The sequence below is a fragment of the Pimephales promelas genome, chromosome 22, assembly GCF_988280905.1.
Source record: "Pimephales promelas chromosome 22, fPimPro1.hap1.1, whole genome shotgun sequence".
In the NCBI taxonomy this organism is placed as follows: Eukaryota; Metazoa; Chordata; class Actinopteri; order Cypriniformes; family Leuciscidae; genus Pimephales; species Pimephales promelas.
In genome coordinates this window covers 16,721,249-16,741,702 of record NC_142790.1, presented here as the reverse complement: position 1 = coordinate 16,741,702, position 20,454 = coordinate 16,721,249, and the positions used below count along the sequence as shown (strand labels likewise).

The 20,454-nt window shown below is 39.1% G+C and overlaps 1 protein-coding gene across 2 annotated transcripts in view; it reads right to left on the bottom strand.

The window, feature by feature from the left end:
- dok6 (docking protein 6) overlaps window positions 1–20,454 on the bottom strand; it is a 95,851-nt gene that overhangs the window by 29,445 nt on the left and 45,952 nt on the right. For both annotated transcript variants that reach the window (XM_039666740.2, XM_089125665.1), the window contains exon 7: window positions 19,452–19,560. In XM_039666740.2, the coding sequence (XP_039522674.2) occupies window positions 19,452–19,560 (109 nt within the window). The remainder of the gene's footprint in view (window positions 1–19,451; window positions 19,561–20,454) is intronic.

The following is a 20,454-nucleotide window of genomic DNA, read 5'->3' as shown; positions in this document are numbered from 1 at the left end:
AAACGTAAGGGGTAACACTGTCGTTTTTTTTTTTTTTTGGGTCGAATTTTTGAGTTTCGATATCTCAGCTCTGGAATGGTCTAGAGCCTCCATATTTGCACTCAGGGTTAAGTCTCATGGCCCTCTATCAGAATCCAGAGTTTTGAGAAGATTGGGAAAACTTTTTTTTCGCCCAAAAAAAAAATCGTAAGGGGTAACACTGTCGTTTTTTTTTTTCGGGTCGAATTTTTGACTTTCGATATCTCAGCTCTGGAAGGGTCTAGAGCCTCCATATTTGCACTCAGGTTTAAGTCTTATGGCCCTCTATCAGAATCCAGAGTTTTGAGAAGATTGGGGAAACTTTTTTTTCGCCCCAAAAAAAAACCGTAAGGGGTAACACTGTCATTTTTTTTTTCGGGTCGAATTTTTGACTTTCAATATCTCAGCTTTGGGAGGGTCTAGGGCCTCCATATTTGCACTCAGGTTTAAGTCTTATGGCCCTCTATCAGAATCCAGAGTTTTGAGAAGATTGGGCAAACTTTTTTTTCGCCCCCCCCAAAAAAAAACGTAAGGGGTAACACTGTCGTTTTTTTTTTCGAGTCGAATTTTTGACTTTCGATATCTCAGCTCTGGAAGGGTCTAGAGCCTCCATATTTGCACTCAGGTTTAAGTCTTATGGCCCTCTATCAGAATCCAGAGTTTTGAGAAGATTGGGCAAACTTTTTTTTCGCCCCCCCCAAAAAAAACGTAAGGGGTAACACTGTCGTTTTTTTTTTCGAGTCGAATTTTTGACTTTCGATATCTCAGCTCTGGAAGGGTCTAGAGCCTCCATATTTGCACTCAGGTTTAAGTCTCTTGGCCCTCTATCAGAATCCAGAGTTTTAAGAAGATTGGGGAAACTTAATTTTTCGCCCAAAAAAAAAAAAAACGTAAGGGGTAACACTGTCGTTTTTTTTTTTCGGGTCGAATTTTTGAGTTTCGATATCTCAGCTCTGGAATGGTCTAGAGCCTCCATATTTGCACTCAGGGTTAAGTCTCAAGGCCCTCTATCAGAATCCAGAGTTTTCAGAAGATTGGGGAAAAAACTTTTTCGCCCAAAAAAAAAAAACGTAAGGGGTAACACTGTCGTTTTTTTTTTTTTTGGGTCGAATTTTTGAGTTTCGATATCTCAGCTCTGGAATGGTCTAGAGCCTCCATATTTGCACTCAGGGTTAAGTCTCAAGGCCCTCTATCAGAATCCAGAGTTTTCAGAAGATTGGGGAAACTTTTTTTTCGCCCCAAAAAAAAAAAAAACGTAAGGGGTAACACTGTCGTTTTTTTTTCGGGTCGAATTTTTGACTTTCGATAGCACAGCTCTAGAAGGGTCTAAAGCCTCCATATTTGCACTCAGGTTTAAGTCTCATGGCCCTCTCTCAGAATCCAGAGTTTTGAGAAGATTGGGGAAACTTTTTTTTCGCCCCAAAAAAAAAAACGTAAGGGGTAACACTGTCGTTTTTTTTTTTTCGGTTCGAATTTTTGAGTTTCAATATCTCAGCTCTGGAATGGTCTAGAGCCTCCATATTTGAACTCAGGGTTAAGTCTCATGGCCCTCTATCAGAATCCAGAGTTTTGAGAAGATTGGGGAAACTTAATTTTTCGCCCAAAAAAAAAAAAACGTAAGGGGTAACACTGTCGTTTTTTTTTTTTTTGGGTCGAATTTTTGAGTTTCGATATCTCAGCTCTGGAATGGTCTAGAGCCTCCATATTTGCACTCAGGGTTAAGTCTCATGGCCCTCTATCAGAATCCAGAGTTTTCAGAAGATTGGGGAAACTTAATTTTTCGCCCAAAAAAAAAAAAGTAAGGGGTAACACTGTCGTTTTTTTTTTCGGGTCGAATTTTTGAGTTTCAATATCTCAGCTCTGGAATGGTCTAGAGCCTCCATATTTGCACTCAGGGTTAAGTCTCATGGCCCTCTATCAGAATCCAGAGTTTTGAGAAGATTGGGGAAACTTAATTTTTCGCCCAAAAAAAAAAAACGTAAGGGGTAACACTGTCGTTTTTTTTTTTCGGGTCGAATTTTTGACTTTCGATATCTCAGCTCTGAAAGGGTCTAGAGCCTCCATATTTGCACTCAGGTTTAAGTCTTATGGCCCTCTATCAGAATCCAGAGTTTTGAGAAGATTGGGGAAACTTTTTTTTCGCCCAAAAAAAAAAAAAACCGTAAGGGGTAACACTGTCGTTTTTTTTTTTGGGTCGAATTTTTGACTTTCGATATCTCAGCTCTGGAAGGGTCTAGAGCCTCCATATTTGCACTCAGGTTTAAGTCTTATGGCCCTCTATCAGAATCCAGAGTTTTGAGAAGATTGGGGAAACTTTTTTTTCGCCCCAAAAAAAAACCGTAAGGGGTAACACTGTCGTTTTTTTTTTCGAGTCGAATTTTTGACTTTCGATATCTCAGCTCTGGAAGGGTCTAGAGCCTCCATATTTGCACTCAGGTTTAAGTCTCATGGCCCTCTATCAGAATCCAGAGTTTTAAGAAGATTGGGGAAACTTAATTTTTCGCCCAAAAAAAAAAAAAAACGTAAGGGGTAACACTGTCGTTGTTTTTTTTTTTCGGGTCGAATTTTTGAGTTTCGATATCTCAGCTCTGGAATGGTCTAGAGCCTCCATATTTGCACTCAGGGTTAAGTCTCATGGCCCTCTATCAGAATCCAGAGTTTTCAGAAGATTGGGGAAAAAAAATTTTCGCCCAAAAAAAAAAAAACGTAAGGGGTAACACTGTCGTTTTTTTTTTTTCGGGTCGAATTTTTGACTTTCGATATCTCAGCTCTGGAAGGGTCTAGAGCCTCCATATTTGCACTCAGGTTTAAGTCTCATGGCCCTCTATCAGAATCCAGAGTTTTGAGAAGATTGGGGAAACTTAATTTTTCGCCCAAAAAAAAAAAAAACGTAAGGGGTAACACTGTCGTTTTTTTTTTCGGGTCGAATTTTTGAGTTTCGATATCTCAGCTCTGGAATGGTCTAGAGCCTCCATATTTGCACTCAGGGTTAAGTCTCAAGGCCCTCTATCAGAATCCAGAGTTTTCAGAAGATTGGGGAAACTTTTTTTTCGCCCAAAAAAAAAAAAACGTAAGGGGTAACACTGTCGTTTTTTTTTCGGGTCGAATTTTTGACTTTCGATATCTCAGCTCTGGAAGGGTCTAGAGCCTCCATATTTGCACTCAGGTTTAAGTCTTATGGCCCTCTATCAGAATCCAGAGTTTTGAGAAGATTGGGGAAACTTTTTTTTCGCCCAAAAAAAAAAAACGTAAGGGGTAACACTGTCGTTTTTTTTTTCGGGTCGAATTTTTGACTTTCGATATCTCAGCTCTGGAAGGGTCTAGAGCCTCCATATTTGCACTCAGGTTTAAGTCTTATAGCCCTCTATCAGAATCCAGAGTTTTGAGAAGATTGGGGAAACTTTTTTTCGCCCCCCCAAAAAAAACTTAAGGGGTAATGCTGTCGTTTTTTTTTTCGGGTCGAATTTTTGACTTTCGATATCTCAGCTCTGGAAGGGTCTAGAGCCTCCACATTTGCACTCAGGTTTAAGTCTTATGGCCCTCTATAGGAATCCAGAGTTTTGAGAAGATTGGAGAAACTTTTTTTTTCGCCCCCAAAAAAAAACGTAAGGGGTAACGCTGTCATTTTTTTTTTCGAGTCGAATTTTTGACTTTCGATATCTCAGCTCTGGAAGGGTCTAGAGCCTCCATATTTGCACTCAGGTATAAGTCTCATGGCCCTCTATCAGAATCCAGAGTTTTGAGAAGATTGGGGAAACTTAATTTTTCGCCCAAAAAAAAAAACATAAGGGGTAACACTGTCGTTTTTTTTTTCGGGTCGAATTTTTGAGTTTCGATATCTCAGCTCTGGAATGGTCTAGAGCCTCCATATTTGCACTCAGGTTTAAGTCTCATGGCCCTCTATCAGAATCCAGAGTTTTGAGAAGATTGGGGAAACTTTTTTTTTGCCCCAAAGAAAAACCGTAAGGGGTAACACTGTCATTTTTTTTTTCGGGTCGAATTTTTGACTTTCAATATCTCAGCTCTGGAAGGGTCTAGAGCCTCCATATTTGCACTCAGGTTTAAGTCTTATGGCCCTCTATCAGAATCCAGAGATTTGAGAAGATTGGGCAAACTTTTTTTTCGCCCCCCCCAAAAAAAAACGTAAGGGGTAACACTGTCGTTTTTTTTTCGAGTCGAATTTTTGACTTTCGATATCTCAGCTCTGGAAGGGTCTAGAGCCTCCATATTTGCACTCAGGTTTAAGTCTCATGGCCCTCTATCAGAATCCAGAGTTTTCAGAAGATTGGGGAAACTTTTTTTTCGCCCAAAAAAAAAAAAACGTAAGGGGTAACACTGTCGTTTTTTTTTGGGTCGAATTTTTGACTTTCGATATCTCAGCTCTGGAAGGGTCTAGAGCCTCCATATTTGCACTCAGGTTTAAGTCTCATGGCCCTCTATCAGAATCCAGAGTTTTCAGAAGATTGGGGAAACTTAATTTTTCGCCCAAAAAAAAAATTTAAGGGGTAACACTGTCTTTTTTTTTTTTCGGGTCGAATTTTTGAGTTTCGATATCTCAGCTCTGGAATGGTCTAGAGCCTCCATATTTGCACTCAGGGTTAAGTCTCATGGCCCTCTATCAGAATCCAGAGTTTTCAGAAGATTGGGGAAACTTTTTTTTCGCCCAAAAAAAAAAAACGTAAGGGGTAACACTGTCCTTTTTTTTTTTCGGGTCCAATTTTTTGTCTTTCGATATCTCAGCTCTGGAAGGGTCTAGAGCCTCCATATTTGCACTCAGGTTTAAGTCTCATGGCCCTCTATCAGAATCCAGAGTTTTGAGAAGATTGGGGAAACTTAATTTTTCGCCCAAAAAACAAAAAACGTAAGGGGTAACACTGTCGTTTTTTTTTTTTTTCGGGTCGAATTTTTGAGTTTCGATAACTCAGCTCTGGAATGGTCTAGAGCCTCCATATTTGCACTCAGGGTTAAGTCTCATGGCCCTCTATCAGAATCCAGAGTTTTCAGAAGATTGGGGAAACTTTTTTTTCGCCCATAAAAAAAAACGTACGGGGTAACACTGTCGTTTTTTTTTCGGGTGGAATTTTTGACTTTCGATATCTCAGCTCTAGAAGGGTCTAAAGCCTCCATATTTGCACTCAGGTTTAAGTCTCATGGCCCTCTATCAGAATCCAGAGTTTTGAGAAGATTGGGGAAACTTTTTTTTCGCCCAAAAAAAAAAAAACGTAAGGGGTAACACTGTCGTTTTTTTTTCGGGTCGAATTTTTGACTTTCGATATCTCAGCTCTGGAAGGGTCTAAAGCCTCCATATTTGCACTCAGGTTTAAGTCTTATGGCCCTCTATCAGAATCCAGAGTTTTGAGAAGATTGGGGAAACTTTTTTTTCGCCAAAAAAAAAAAACCGTAAGGGGTAACACTGTCATTTTTTTTTCTGGTCGAATTTTTGACTTTCGAAATCTAAAGCTCTGGAAGGGTCTAGAGCCTCCATATTTGCACTCAGGTTTAAGTCTTATGGCCCTCTATCAGAATCCAGAGTTTTGAGAAGATTGGGGAAACTTTTTTTTCGCCCCAAAAAAAAAACGTAAGGGGTAACACTGTCGTTTTTTTTTTTTTTGGGTCGAATTTTTGAGTTTCGATATCTCAGCTCTGGAATGGTCTAGAGCCTCCATATTTGCACTCAGGGTTAAGTCTCATGGCCCTCTATCAGAATCCAGAGTTTTCAGAAGATTGGGGAAACTTAATTTTTCGCCCAAAAAAAAAAAAGTAAGGGGTAACACTGTCGTTTTTTTTTTTCGGGTCGAATTTTTGAGTTTCAATATCTCAGCTCTGGAATGGTCTAGAGCCTCCATATTTGCACTCAGGGTTAAGTCTCATGGCCCTCTATCAGAATCCAGAGTTTTGAGAAGATTGGGGAAACTTAATTTTTCGCCCAAAAAAAAAACCGTAAGGGGTAACACTGTCGTTTTTTTTTTTCGGGTCGAATTTTTGACTTTCGATATCTCAGCTCTGAAAGGGTCTAGAGCCTCCATATTTGCACTCAGGTTTAAGTCTTATGGCCCTCTATCAGAATCCAGAGTTTTGAGAAGATTGGGGAAACTTTTTTTTCGCCCAAAAAAAAAAAAAAAACGTAAGGGGTAACACTGTCGTTTTTTTTTTGGGTCGAATTTTTGACTTTCGATATCTCAGCTCTGGAAGGGTCTAGAGCCTCCATATTTGCACTCAGGTTTAAGTCTTATGGCCCTCTATCAGAATCCAGAGTTTTGAGAAGATTGGGGAAACTTTTTTTTCGCCCCAAAAAAAAACCGTAAGGGGTAACACTGTCATTTTTTTTTTCGGGTCGAATTTTTGACTTTCAATATCTCAGCTCTGGAAGGGTCTAGAGCCTCCATATTTGCACTCAGGTTTAAGTCTTATGGCCCTCTATCAGAATCCAGAGTTTTGAGAAGATTGGGCAAACTTTTTTTTCGCCCCCCCAAAAAAAAACGTGAGGGGTAACACTGTCGTTTTTTTTTCGAGTCAAATTTTTGACTTTCGATATCTCAGCTCTGGAAGGGTCTAGAGCCTCCATATTTGCACTCAGGTTTAAGTCTCATGGCCCTCTATCAGAATCCAGAGTTTTCAGAAGATTGGGGAAACTTAATTTTTCGCCCAAAAAAAAAATTTAAGGGGTAACACTGTCTTTTTTTTTTTTCGGGTCGAATTTTTGAGTTTCGATATCTCAGCTCTGGAATGGTCTAGAGCCTCCATATTTGCACTCAGGGTTAAGTCTCATGGCCCTCTATCAGAATCCAGAGTTTTCAGAAGATTGGGGAAACTTTTTTTTCGCCCAAAAAAAAAAAAACGTAAGGGGTAACACTGTCCTTTTTTTTTTTCGGGTCCAATTTTTTGTCTTTCGATATCTCAGCTCTGGAAGGGTCTAGAGCCTCCATATTTGCACTCAGGTTTAAGTCTCATGGCCCTCTATCAGAATCCAGAGTTTTGAGAAGATTGGGGAAACTTAATTTTTCGCCCAAAAAACAAAAAACGTAAGGGGTAACACTGTCGTTTTTTTTTTTTTCGGGTCGAATTTTTGAGTTTCGATAACTCAGCTCTGGAATGGTCTAGAGCCTCCATATTTGCACTCAGGGTTAAGTCTCATGGCCCTCTATCAGAATCCAGAGTTTTCAGAAGATTGGGGAAACTTTTTTTTCGCCCATAAAAAAAAACGTACGGGGTAACACTGTCGTTTTTTTTTCGGGTGGAATTTTTGACTTTCGATATCTCAGCTCTAGAAGGGTCTAAAGCCTCCATATTTGCACTCAGGTTTAAGTCTCATGGCCCTCTATCAGAATCCAGAGTTTTGAGAAGATTGGGGAAACTTTTTTTTCGCCCAAAAAAAAAAAAAACGTAAGGGGTAACACTGTCGTTTTTTTTTCGGGTCGAATTTTTGACTTTCGATATCTCAGCTCTGGAAGGGTCTAAAGCCTCCATATTTGCACTCAGGTTTAAGTCTTATGGCCCTCTATCAGAATCCAGAGTTTTGAGAAGATTGGGGAAACTTTTTTTTCGCCAAAAAAAAAAAACCGTAAGGGGTAACACTGTCATTTTTTTTTCTGGTCGAATTTTTGACTTTCGAAATCTAAAGCTCTGGAAGGGTCTAGAGCCTCCATATTTGCACTCAGGTTTAAGTCTTATGGCCCTCTATCAGAATCCAGAGTTTTGAGAAGATTGGGGAAACTTTTTTTTCGCCCCAAAAAAAAAACGTAAGGGGTAACACTGTCGTTTTTTTTTTTTTGGGTCGAATTTTTGAGTTTCGATATCTCAGCTCTGGAATGGTCTAGAGCCTCCATATTTGCACTCAGGGTTAAGTCTCATGGCCCTCTATCAGAATCCAGAGTTTTCAGAAGATTGGGGAAACTTAATTTTTCGCCCAAAAAAAAAAAAGTAAGGGGTAACACTGTCGTTTTTTTTTTTCGGGTCGAATTTTTGAGTTTCAATATCTCAGCTCTGGAATGGTCTAGAGCCTCCATATTTGCACTCAGGGTTAAGTCTCATGGCCCTCTATCAGAATCCAGAGTTTTGAGAAGATTGGGGAAACTTAATTTTTCGCCCAAAAAAAAAACCGTAAGGGGTAACACTGTCGTTTTTTTTTTTCGGGTCGAATTTTTGACTTTCGATATCTCAGCTCTGAAAGGGTCTAGAGCCTCCATATTTGCACTCAGGTTTAAGTCTTATGGCCCTCTATCAGAATCCAGAGTTTTGAGAAGATTGGGGAAACTTTTTTTTCGCCCAAAAAAAAAAAAAAACGTAAGGGGTAACACTGTCGTTTTTTTTTTGGGTCGAATTTTTGACTTTCGATATCTCAGCTCTGGAAGGGTCTAGAGCCTCCATATTTGCACTCAGGTTTAAGTCTTATGGCCCTCTATCAGAATCCAGAGTTTTGAGAAGATTGGGGAAACTTTTTTTTCGCCCCAAAAAAAAACCGTAAGGGGTAACACTGTCATTTTTTTTTTCGGGTCGAATTTTTGACTTTCAATATCTCAGCTCTGGAAGGGTCTAGAGCCTCCATATTTGCACTCAGGTTTAAGTCTTATGGCCCTCTATCAGAATCCAGAGTTTTGAGAAGATTGGGCAAACTTTTTTTTCGCCCCCCCAAAAAAAAACGTAAGGGGTAACACTGTCGTTTTTTTTTCGAGTCAAATTTTTGACTTTCGATATCTCAGCTCTGGAAGGGTCTAGAGCCTCCATATTTGCACTCAGGTTTAAGTCTCATGGCCCTCTATCAGAATCCAGAGTTTTAAGAAGTTTGGGGAAACTTAATTTTTCGCCCAAAAAAAAAAAACCGTAAGGGGTAACACTGTCGTTTTTTTTTTTTCGGGTCGAATTTTTGAGTTTCGATATCTCAGCTCTGGAATGGTCTAGAGCCTCCATATTTGCACTCAGGGTTAAGTCTCATGGCCCTCTATCAGAATCCAGAGTTTTCAGAAGATTGGGGAAACTTTTTTTTCGCCCATAAAAAAAAACGTACGGGGTAACACTGTCGTTTTTTTTTCGGGTGGAATTTTTGACTTTCGATATCTCAGCTCTAGAAGGGTCTAAAGCCTCCATATTTGCACTCAGGTTTAAGTCTCATGGCCCTCTATCAGAATCCAGAGTTTTGAGAACATTGGGGAAACTTTTTTTTCGCCCAAAAAAAAAAAACGTAAGGGGTAACACTGTCGTTTTTTTTTCGGGTCGAATTTTTGACTTTCGATATCTCAGCTCTGGAAGGGTCTAAAGCCTCCATATTTGCACTCAGGTTTAAGTCTTATGGCCCTCTATCAGAATCCAGAGTTTTGAGAAGATTGGGGAAACTTTTTTTTCGCCCAAAAAAAAAACCGTAAGGGGTAACACTGTCGGTTTTTTTTTCTGGTCGAATTTTTGACTTTCGAAATCTAAAGCTCTGGAAGGGTCTAGAGCCTCCATATTTGCACTCAGGTTTAAGTCTTATGGCCCTCTATCAGAATCCAGAGTTTTGAGAAGATTGGGGAAACTTTTTTTTCGCCCCAAAAAAAAAACGTAAGGGGTAACACTGTCGTTTTTTTTTTTTTTGGGTCGAATTTTTGAGTTTCGATATCTCAGCTCTGGAATGGTCTAGAGCCTCCATATTTGCACTCAGGGTTAAGTCTCATGGCCCTCTATCAGAATCCAGAGTTTTCAGAAGATTGGGGAAACTTAATTTTTCGCCCAAAAAAAAAAAGTAAGGGGTAACACTGTCGTTTTTTTTTTTCGGGTCGAATTTTTGAGTTTCAATATCTCAGCTCTGGAATGGTCTAGAGCCTCCATATTTGCACTCAGGGTTAAGTCTCATGGCCCTCTATCAGAATCCAGAGTTTTGAGAAGATTGGGGAAACTTAATTTTTCGCCCAAAAAAAAAACCGTAAGGGGTAACACTGTCGTTTTTTTTTTCGGGTCGAATTTTTGACTTTCGATATCTCAGCTCTGAAAGGGTCTAGAGCCTCCATATTTGCACTCAGGTTTAAGTCTTATGGCCCTCTATCAGAATCCAGAGTTTTGAGAAGATTGGGGAAACTTTTTTTTCGCCCAAAAAAAAAAAAAACGTAAGGGGTAACACTGTCGTTTTTTTTTTGGGTCGAATTTTTGACTTTCGATATCTCAGCTCTGGAAGGGTCTAGAGCCTCCATATTTGCACTCAGGTTTAAGTCTTATGGCCCTCTATCAGAATCCAGAGTTTTGAGAAGATTGGGGAAACTTTTTTTTCGCCCCAAAAAAAAACCGTAAGGGGTAACACTGTCATTTTTTTTTTCGGGTCGAATTTTTGACTTTCAATATCTCAGCTCTGGAAGGGTCTAGAGCCTCCATATTTGCACTCAGGTTTAAGTCTTATGGCCCTCTATCAGAATCCAGAGTTTTGAGAAGATTGGGCAAACTTTTTTTTCGCCCCCCCAAAAAAAAACGTAAGGGGTAACACTGTCGTTTTTTTTTTCGAGTCAAATTTTTGACTTTCGATATCTCAGCTCTGGAAGGGTCTAGAGCCTCCATATTTGCACTCAGGTTTAAGTCTCATGGCCCTCTATCAGAATCCAGAGTTTTAAGAAGTTTGGGGAAACTTAATTTTTCGCCCAAAAAAAAAAACCGTAAGGGGTAACACTGTCGTTTTTTTTTTTTCGGGTCGAATTTTTGAGTTTCGATATCTCAGCTCTGGAATGGTCTAGAGCCTCCATATTTGCACTCAGGGTTAAGTCTCATGGCCCTCTATCAGAATCCAGAGTTTTCAGAAGATTGGGGAAACTTTTTTTTCGCCCATAAAAAAAAACGTACGGGGTAACACTGTCGTTTTTTTTTTCGGGTGGAATTTTTGACTTTCGATATCTCAGCTCTAGAAGGGTCTAAAGCCTCCATATTTGCACTCAGGTTTAAGTCTCATGGCCCTCTATCAGAATCCAGAGTTTTGAGAAGATTGGGGAAACTTTTTTTTCGCCCAAAAAAAAAAAACGTAAGGGGTAACACTGTCGTTTTTTTTTCGGGTCGAATTTTTGACTTTCGATATCTCAGCTCTGGAAGGGTCTAAAGCCTCCATATTTGCACTCAGGTTTAAGTCTTATGGCCCTCTATCAGAATCCAGAGTTTTGAGAAGATTGGGGAAACTTTTTTTTCGCCCAAAAAAAAAACCGTAAGGGGTAACACTGTCGGTTTTTTTTTCTGGTCGAATTTTTGACTTTCGAAATCTAAAGCTCTGGAAGGGTCTAGAGCCTCCATATTTGCACTCAGGTTTAAGTCTTATGGCCCTCTATCAGAATCCAGAGTTTTGAGAAGATTGGGGAAACTTTTTTTTCGCCCCCCCAAAAAAAAACGTAAGGGGTAACACTGTCGTTTTTTTTTTTTTTTGGGTCGAATTTTTGAGTTTCGATATCTCAGCTCTGGAATGGTCTAGAGCCTCCATATTTGCACTCAGGGTTAAGTCTCATGGCCCTCTATCAGAATCCAGAGTTTTCAGAAGATTGGGGAAACTTAATTTTTCGCCCAAAAAAAAAAAAGTAAGGGGTAACACTGTCGTTTTTTTTTTTCGGGTCGAATTTTTGAGTTTCAATATCTCAGCTCTGGAATGGTCTAGAGCCTCCATATTTGCACTCAGGGTTAAGTCTCATGGCCCTCTATCAGAATCCAGAGTTTTGAGAAGATTGGGGAAACTTAATTTTTCGCCCAAAAAAAAAAACGTAAGGGGTAACACTGTCGTTTTTTTTTTTCGGGTCGAATTTTTGACTTTCGATATCTCAGCTCTGAAAGGGTCTAGAGCCTCCATATTTGCACTCAGGTTTAAGTCTTATGGCCCTCTATCAGAATCCAGAGTTTTGAGAAGATTGGGGAAACTTTTTTTTCGCCCAAAAAAAAAAAAAAAACGTAAGGGGTAACACTGTCGGTTTTTTTTTTGGGTCGAATTTTTGACTTTCGATATCTCAGCTCGGGAAGGGTCTAGAGCCTCCATATTTGCACTCAGGTTTAAGTCTTATGGCCCTCTATCAGAATCCAGAGTTTTGAGAAGATTGGGGAAACTTTTTTTTCGCCCCAAAAAAAAACCGTAAGGGGTAACACTGTCATTTTTTTTTTCGGGTCGAATTTTTGACTTTCAATATCTCAGCTCTGGAAGGGTCTAGAGCCTCCATATTTGCACTCAGGTTTAAGTCTTATGGCCCTCTATCAGAATCCAGAGTTTTGAGAAGATTGGGCAAACTTTTTTTTCGCCCCCCCAAAAAAAAACGTAAGGGGTAACACTGTCGTTTTTTTTTTTTCGAGTCGAATTTTTGACTTTTTCTATATCTCAGCTCTGGAAGGGTCTAGAGCCTCCATATTTGCACTCAGGTTTAAGTCTCATGGCCCTCTATCAGAATCCAGAGTTTTAAGAAGTTTGGGGAAACTTAATTTTTCGCCCAAAAAAAAAAACCGTAAGGGGTAACACTGTCGTTTTTTTTTTTTCGGGTCGAATTTTTGACTTTCGATATCTCAGCTCTGGAAGGGTCTAGAGCCTCCATATTTGCACTCAGGTTTAAGTCTCATGGCCCTCTATCAGAATCCAGAGTTTTCAGAAGATTGGGGAAACTTAATTTTTCGCCCAAAAAAAAAAAAAAAAAACGTAAGGGGTAACACTGTCGTTTTTTTTTTCAGGTCGAATTTTTGAGTTTCGATATCTCAGCTCTGGAATGGTCTAGAGGCTCCATATTTGCACTCAGGGTTAAGTCTCAAGGCCCTCTATCAGAATCCAGAGTTTTCAGAAGATTGGGGAAACTTTTTTTTCGCCCAAAAAAAAAAAACGTAAGGGGTAACACTGTCGTTTTTTTTTCGGGTCGAATTTTTGACTTTCGATATCTCAGCTCTGGAAGGGTCTAGAGCCTCCATATTTGCACTCAGGTTTAGGTCTTATGGCCCTCTATCAGAATCCAGAGTTTTGAGAAGATTCGGGAAACTTTTTTTTCGCCCAAAAAAAAAAAACGTAAGGGGTAACACTGTCGTTTTTTTTTTCGAGTCGAATTTTTGACTTTCGATATCTCAGCTCTGGAAGGGTCTAGAGCCTTCATATTTGCACTCAGGTTTAAGTCTTATAGCCCTCTATCAGAATCCAGAGTTTTGAGAAGATTGGGGAAACTTTTTTTTCGCCCCCCAAAAAAAAACTTAAGGGGTAATACTGTCGTTTTTTTTTTCGGGTCGAATTTTTGACTTTCGAAATCTCAGCTCTGGAAGGGTCTAGAGCCTCCATATTTGCACTCAGGTTTAAGTCTCATGGCCCTCTATCAGAATCCAGAGTTTTGAGAAGATTGGGAAAACTTAATTTTTCGCCCAAAAAAAAAAACATAAGGGGTAACACTGTCGTTTTTTTTTTCGGGTCGAATTTTTGACTTTCGATATCTCAGCTCTGGAATGGTCTAGAGCCTCCATATTTGCACTCAGGGTTAAGTCTCATGGCCCTCTATCAGAATCCAGAGTTTTGAGAAGATTGGGGAAACTTTTTTTTCGCCCCAAAAAAAAACCGTAAGGGGTAACACTGTCATTTTTTTTTTCGGGTCGAATTTTTGACTTTCAATATCTCAGCTCTGGAAGGGTCTAGAGCCTCCATATTTGCACTCAGGTTTAAGTCTTATGGCCCTCTATCAGAATCCAGAGTTTTGAGAAGATTGGGCAAACTTTTTTTTCGCCCCCCCCAAAAAAAAACGTAAGGGGTAACACTGTCGTTTTTTTTTCGAGTCGAATTTTTGACTTTCGATATCTCAGCTCTGGAAGGGTCTAGAGCCTCCATATTTGCACTCAGGTTTAAGTCTCATGGCCCTCTATCAGAATCCAGAGTTTTCAGAAGATTGGGGAAACTTAATTTTTCGCCCAAAAAAAAAATTTAAGGGGTAACACTGTCGTTTTTTTTTCGGGTCGAATTTTTGAGTTTCGATATCTCAGCTCTGGAATGGTCTAGAGCCTCCATATTTGCACTCAGGGTTAAGTCTCATGGCCCTCTATCAGAATCCAGAGTTTTCAGAAGATTGGGGAAACTTTTTTTTCGCCCCAAAAAAAAAAACCGTAAGGGGTAACACTGTCGTTTTTTTTCGGGTCGAATTTTTGACTTTCGATATCTCAGCTCTGGAAGGGTCTAGAGCCTCCATATTTGCACTCAGGTTTAAGTCTTATGGCCCTCTATCAGAATCCAGAGTTTTGAGAAGATTGGGCAAACTTTTTTTTCGCCCCCCCCAAAAAAAAACGTAAGGGGTAACACTGTCGTTTTTTTTTCAAGTCGAATTTTTGACTTTCGATATCTCAGCTCTGGAAGGGTCTAGAGCCTCCATATTTGCACTCAGGTTTAAGTCTCATGGCCCTCTATCAGAATCCAGAGTTTTCAGAAGATTGGGGAAACTTAATTTTTCGCCCAAAAAAAAAATTTAAGGGGTAACACTGTCGTTTTTTTTTTCGGGTCGAATTTTTGAGTTTCGATATCTCAGCTCTGGAATGGTCTAGAGCCTCCATATTTGCACTCAGGGTTAAGTCTCATGGCCCTCTATCAGAATCCAGAGTTTTCAGAAGATTGGGGAAACTTTTTTTTCGCCCAAAAAAAAAAAAACCGTAAGGGGTAACACTGTCGTTTTTTTTCGGGTCGAATTTTTGACTTTCGATATCTCAGCTCTGGAAGGGTCTAGAGCCTCCATATTTGCACTCAGGTTTAAGTCTCATGGCCCTCTATCAGAATCCAGAGTTTTGAGAAGATTGGGGAAACTTAATTTTTCGCCCAAAAAAAAACAAAACGTAAGGGGTAACACTGTCGTTTTTTTTTTTTCGGGTCGAATTTTTGAGTTTCGATATCTCAGCTCTGGAATGGTCTAGAGCCTCCATATTTGCACTCAGGGTTAAGTCTCATGGCAAAAAAATATTTTTTTGTGTGTGTGGCTCAGCGCTGGCCAACGCGCGAGAACAAGTTTGAATTTATCAGCTGATCACATGATGCACTGACCATTCTAATCACACCGGTGTGATCGTACACGTGAAAGGGTTAATGACAGTATTTTTGTTTACCAAAGTTACCTACTGCAGCTTTAATATCTGCAAACTCTTTATTTTAATGCTCCACAAACATACATTCTACTTAGTTAAGTAACTGTTAACTTATTCTAATAACCCTAGCCTAACAGTCTACTAATACTCTAAGGAGAGTTAGTTGACATGTAGTAGCAATGTTACTTATAGGATGTCTAGTTGCTGGACCATCTTGGATTTTAAATATTTTCGAAAATGATATGCTCAACAAGACTGCAATTATTTATTCTAAAGTAGAATTTTCAGCATCATTACTTCAGAGTCACATAAATGCATCCTTTTAAAATCTTTTCTTACCCCAAACTCTTGAACAGTAGTGTACATTTTTAATTTATTACTTAATACCTATTATTTAATACTAATGTTTAATTTCTTTATAATTAACAACTATACACAAAAATTCAATAAACATTTAATTAATAAACATTTTTATGATTGAAAACATTCTTATTTTATTCAAAGGTTTTTAAAAGCTTTCCAATGTAATCACAATCTAATGAACATTGCACATTGCTTCTTAATGACCAGCTGTCACTGATTCATCTTTGTTTATTGATTTAGTGCCCATTCTTCATGTGTGAATGATTAGATTTATGCCATGAACTGTATATTATCGCACACAGCAGTGTAGTGGGTTGTTCAAATGCATGCTGATTGATTAAAAAAAGCATGTTATGCTGTACATGCCATCTTACACAGGTGGCAAATTCCTCTATTCAGCACAATTCGTAAGAAGTGTGCTTTTGCACAGCAGAGATCTTTATAATATTTCCATTTTCCTCTCACGGAAGGCGCACGCTCTTCTCATTGACTCTTCAACCTAAACACCGTCCTTCAACATGGTGATGCACTCAATTTATTCATTGGAGAAAAAAAAAGCAGCATTCTGCTGAATTTGTATTTCTGAGGGAAGCTGATGAGGAGGGGGAACATTCACTATATCAGTCTAACATCTCAACAATGGGAATGCCACAATGATGAACGAGACAGAGGTTTTAAGGCTGGCTGCCTCAGAGCCAGATACATCAGCATCTGAAGCTGGCTCAAAACATTTTTTCACTGATTAGGGACGCAAATATCTCGCCATTATAGCCAATAATCTTTTTGTATGTGTTCATATGTTCAAATTTCCTGCTTGTGTCTTGTGAAATTGGGTAACAGTAAAAACACAGGTTATTCACATATGAAAACTGATGATTTTGACAGCTTGACAGAGTATTGAAGCACCCAACTGCCTGTGGTGTCCAGGCAGATTAACTCATCTCTCTCCCAGCAGATGGACACATCATTTCCCTAATAATACATGTCTCCAGACCACATGGACCTATACACACGCTTTCAATCCAACCCTCAAAAGCATTAGCTAAAAAGGAGCCATGGAGAAAAAAAAAAGGAATTCAGTGGTGCCCAAATAGCAAGATGCAAAATGTATTTTTCTAACATTGATTTCAGCAGTGAGTGGTTTACATGAGTAGAACAAATGTGTGTTTAAAAGAATAGTTCAAAAATAAAAAATAAATAAATCTGTAAATATTTCCCAAATCTGTATGGTAGTTTTAGTTAAACAAAAATGAGTATTTACTATAGAGCAGAACGTCCAAGACATTTAGCTTTTTATCATACACTGAATCTTAACTTAAATGTGGTCTTTTCCTCACACAAAGCTATTAAAGAGCTTCTGAAGACTTAGAAAAAAGTCAAACAAACTACTTTTATGATAATTGTATGGTGCATGTCATCCATGCTGCAAGACTTTATATTTTAATGCTCCTATTTTGAATTTTACGGTGTACATTTTAGGACATTCTCAGACATATGAAGACAAGGCATCATGCCTCAGACTAAAAGGCTTCAGTCAAAATGGCATCGCATCTCAGACTGAAAAGCTTCAGGTCTCAGGAAAAACAATGTCAGGTGTCAGGTCTCGTACAATTAGGCATCAGATGAAACAGCCTCAAACAAAAAGGCATCAGCGGAAGAAACGGCGTTGGACAAAACAGACTCTGACAAAAAGGCAGCAGACGAAATGGCATCAGACAAAAAGGCATCAGACATAAAGGCATCGGACGAAACGGCGTCGGACAAAACAGACTCTGACAAAAAGGCAGCAGATGAAATGGCATCAGACGAAATGGCATCAGACAAAAAGGCATCAGACATAAAGGCATCGGACGAAACGGCATCAGACGAAACAGCCTCAAACAAAAAGGCATCAAACATAAAAAAAGGCATCAGGCATCGGACGAAACGGCATCAGACAAAACGGAATCGGACGAAACGGCATCGGACGAAACGGCCTCTGACAAAAAGGTATCAGACATAAAGGCATCGGACGAAATGGCATCAGACAAACAGCCTTTGACAAAAAGCCATTAGACAAAGGCATCGGACGAAACAGCACCAGACGAAAAGGCACCGGACGAAACGGCCTCGGACAAAAAGGCATCAGACGAAACAGCATAGGCCGAAACGTTTCTTAATGGTTGGTTAACGTAATGTCACTTTGATCTATTTTTGTATGTGGCAGGGTACGAGTATCTCAGTAGTGAGATGCGAACGCTTTGTGTTTACTGCTGTATAGGTTAGTTCGTTGACAGATTGATGTTACAGTTAATGGTCACGAACAAATTTTTTTTAGCGATTGGCAAAGATTAATATAAAGGTTAATAAAACGTTACACTGACTTCTTCTGGAGGTGCAGTAGTCGGTACCGATTCTTTTTTTCAGGAGCAGCTTCTTAGCAAAATCAGCTTTATACTAACCCTCGTTTATAAAGCAGTCTGATGAGTAATGACGTTGCTCGTGGGGAATATTAATTTCGAAAACAAAACTCAGCCACTGCGTCTTCAGCGGTTCAGATTTAGGAACATCAAAATTACTGTTCATTATTAAACCCAAGAACATAACAACACAATCGCTTAGACGCCATTCTGCTGCAGTGTACCAACAATAGCGGACTATGATGACAGCTTGCTCAGTGCGGGTCTGTGTTGAAACGTGTTGAAGTCTCGTTTATTGCTGCTGTCAAACAATAACCGTGGGAGGGGCGTCCGATTCATTGACGTCACAAAATCGAACGGCTCGATTTGAGACAGAGGAAAACATAAGGAGATTAAAACAAAAACACTGGATTTTTATCATTGTATGATGGTCGTGTACAGGCACTGCCAACACACATTTCAGTACAATCAACTTGTAAAAGTTCAAGTAGCATTATATGACCCCTATAAATGTAATTGAATCTGGTAAATTTGATACATATTATATAATTAAACCTCAGAGTCCTCAAAATTATACATCAATGACATGATCTTTTCACATATGAGTTACCTGCCTTACCAGCTTGACGCAGACAAGGTAGGACTACATTGCAATCAACAGATAGACTTTATAAACTAGGAAAATGTGATTACATTTGCAGATATTTTACTTGTGGAAAACTACAAGTAAATAGTTTTACATACCTGGAATACTATGCCTACATAATAAGAAATATTGCATATTTTTCTGCATCGATAAAACAAACAGTGGTTATTTGATAATCAACCATGCCTTCAGAATTTGGAGTCTTGTTTCCTTTTATTGAAAGTAATTTTGTGTTAATATGCTCTGGTTATGGCTGTTTGCATCATTTTTTTGTGTTTTTACATGATTTTTCATGGTTTTATATACTTATGCACTCTCTTTACCATTAACCTGCCAGGAACTACAGATGGAAATAAGCTTGTACAGCTAAATCTGGCACATTTACATCATGGACCTGAGTGCTCATCATGTTAATTAATGTGCATTGTTTATTTTAAAGAATAAAGACTACATGCGCCGTAAGCATATTTCACTTTAAAATGCAGTATTAATTTATTTGTTGGCATAACAGGAGAAGCATCAACATGTTTTAATAAACAAATACAGTAAGGTTTTGCTGACACAATTGTTTTAATAAGATGAATTCATGTTCATCAGCTACTTTATGCAAATCAACTCCCTATGCGGAACACAGCTTTACTAGTAATTCAAAATCACTATGGAAACCTTCCATGCTTAATTTATGTTCACTTAAAGTATTGAATTAAATCCACCAGTATGATTCCCAGCTAGACTAATGCAGCACCACATTCAAACCGTCTAACAAAACACTAATTGAGGAAGGGCAGCGGGATGTAAAAGAGCACGTAGAGCTAGTACATGCACAACAAATGTGTTGCCATATTATTGCTTTACACATTCGCCAGATTGATTTACTTTACCCAAGTGAAAGGGTCAGTGTTGCTCTTCGATTTATAAATGTACCAAATGGAGCTTCAGATGAAATCGTCACCCTCGTAAGTACGGCGAACATTTAAAGATGCTGTTTTAACTGATCTGTGGAGTGGGAAAGAGCTCTTTCTTACCTTGGTAATTGCAGATGTCTCCCACGCTGTTCTGACGTGTGATGTGGTGCCAGTAAGCGCTTCGCGGGAGAGATATCGACTTTGTTAATGTGTTCTCGTTTGAAAGAGTCTGTGAGGCAGAGCAGAAAATCATTGGGTTACATTGGTTATATTTCCAGTCAAATTATGCGGAAAGGCCTTGCACTGAGAAGATTTCAAAGACCGAAACTCACAGTAAACAGCATTAGGCTGTTTTGACCAAAGATGACAGGTGGAGTGTGATGTCATTACAGCCTCTTTTCGCAGCATTTTAAGAGAATTTCGTAAATTCGAACAAATAATACTCGTAGCGGGTCTCTAGATCAAGATTTCAGAGCAAGCAGCATTTTTTGGCAAGGGTCCTGAATGCGAGATCTGAGCGGAGGGCCATATGGTCAAGTCTCATCAGCCTCCACTGAAGGCCTTAGAGATGACAGCACAGATTCACTGCCAGCCAGATTTAAATAGTGCAGGAAATACCATCCGCACCACACGACTGAACGATTCATCAACCTCGCTAGCTTCAGGAGGTTACAGAGAAATAACCAAAATGTGATTTCAGTGATATGCTGACAATAAAAATGACAAGATCACATTTCAAGGCATCACTGTTTAGACGCAGAAAGCTTTGAATGATGAAAAACTCTTGAGGCTGTTATTTCTGTTGTTATATTGCATCTCTAATCCATTTACATGTAGATGCTTTCATCCAAAGTGACTTCAGTTGCAGCTGAAGATATTCATTTTATCAGTATATGTGCTTGGGAATCAAAGGGAATCTTGACCTTGATTTTGCTAATAACGTGATACTTTATAGGAACACATAAGCACATCATTTTTCAAGGTATTCGACCAACAGTGTTCTGTGACCTGCGTGCTGTACAAGCAATGTGGGAAAACTTTGAAGGAATTCTAGTATTAGCATTCATTTTATTGATTTTTTATGTTTAAGATGCTTGTAGCATACAAGAATCTGAAATAATCA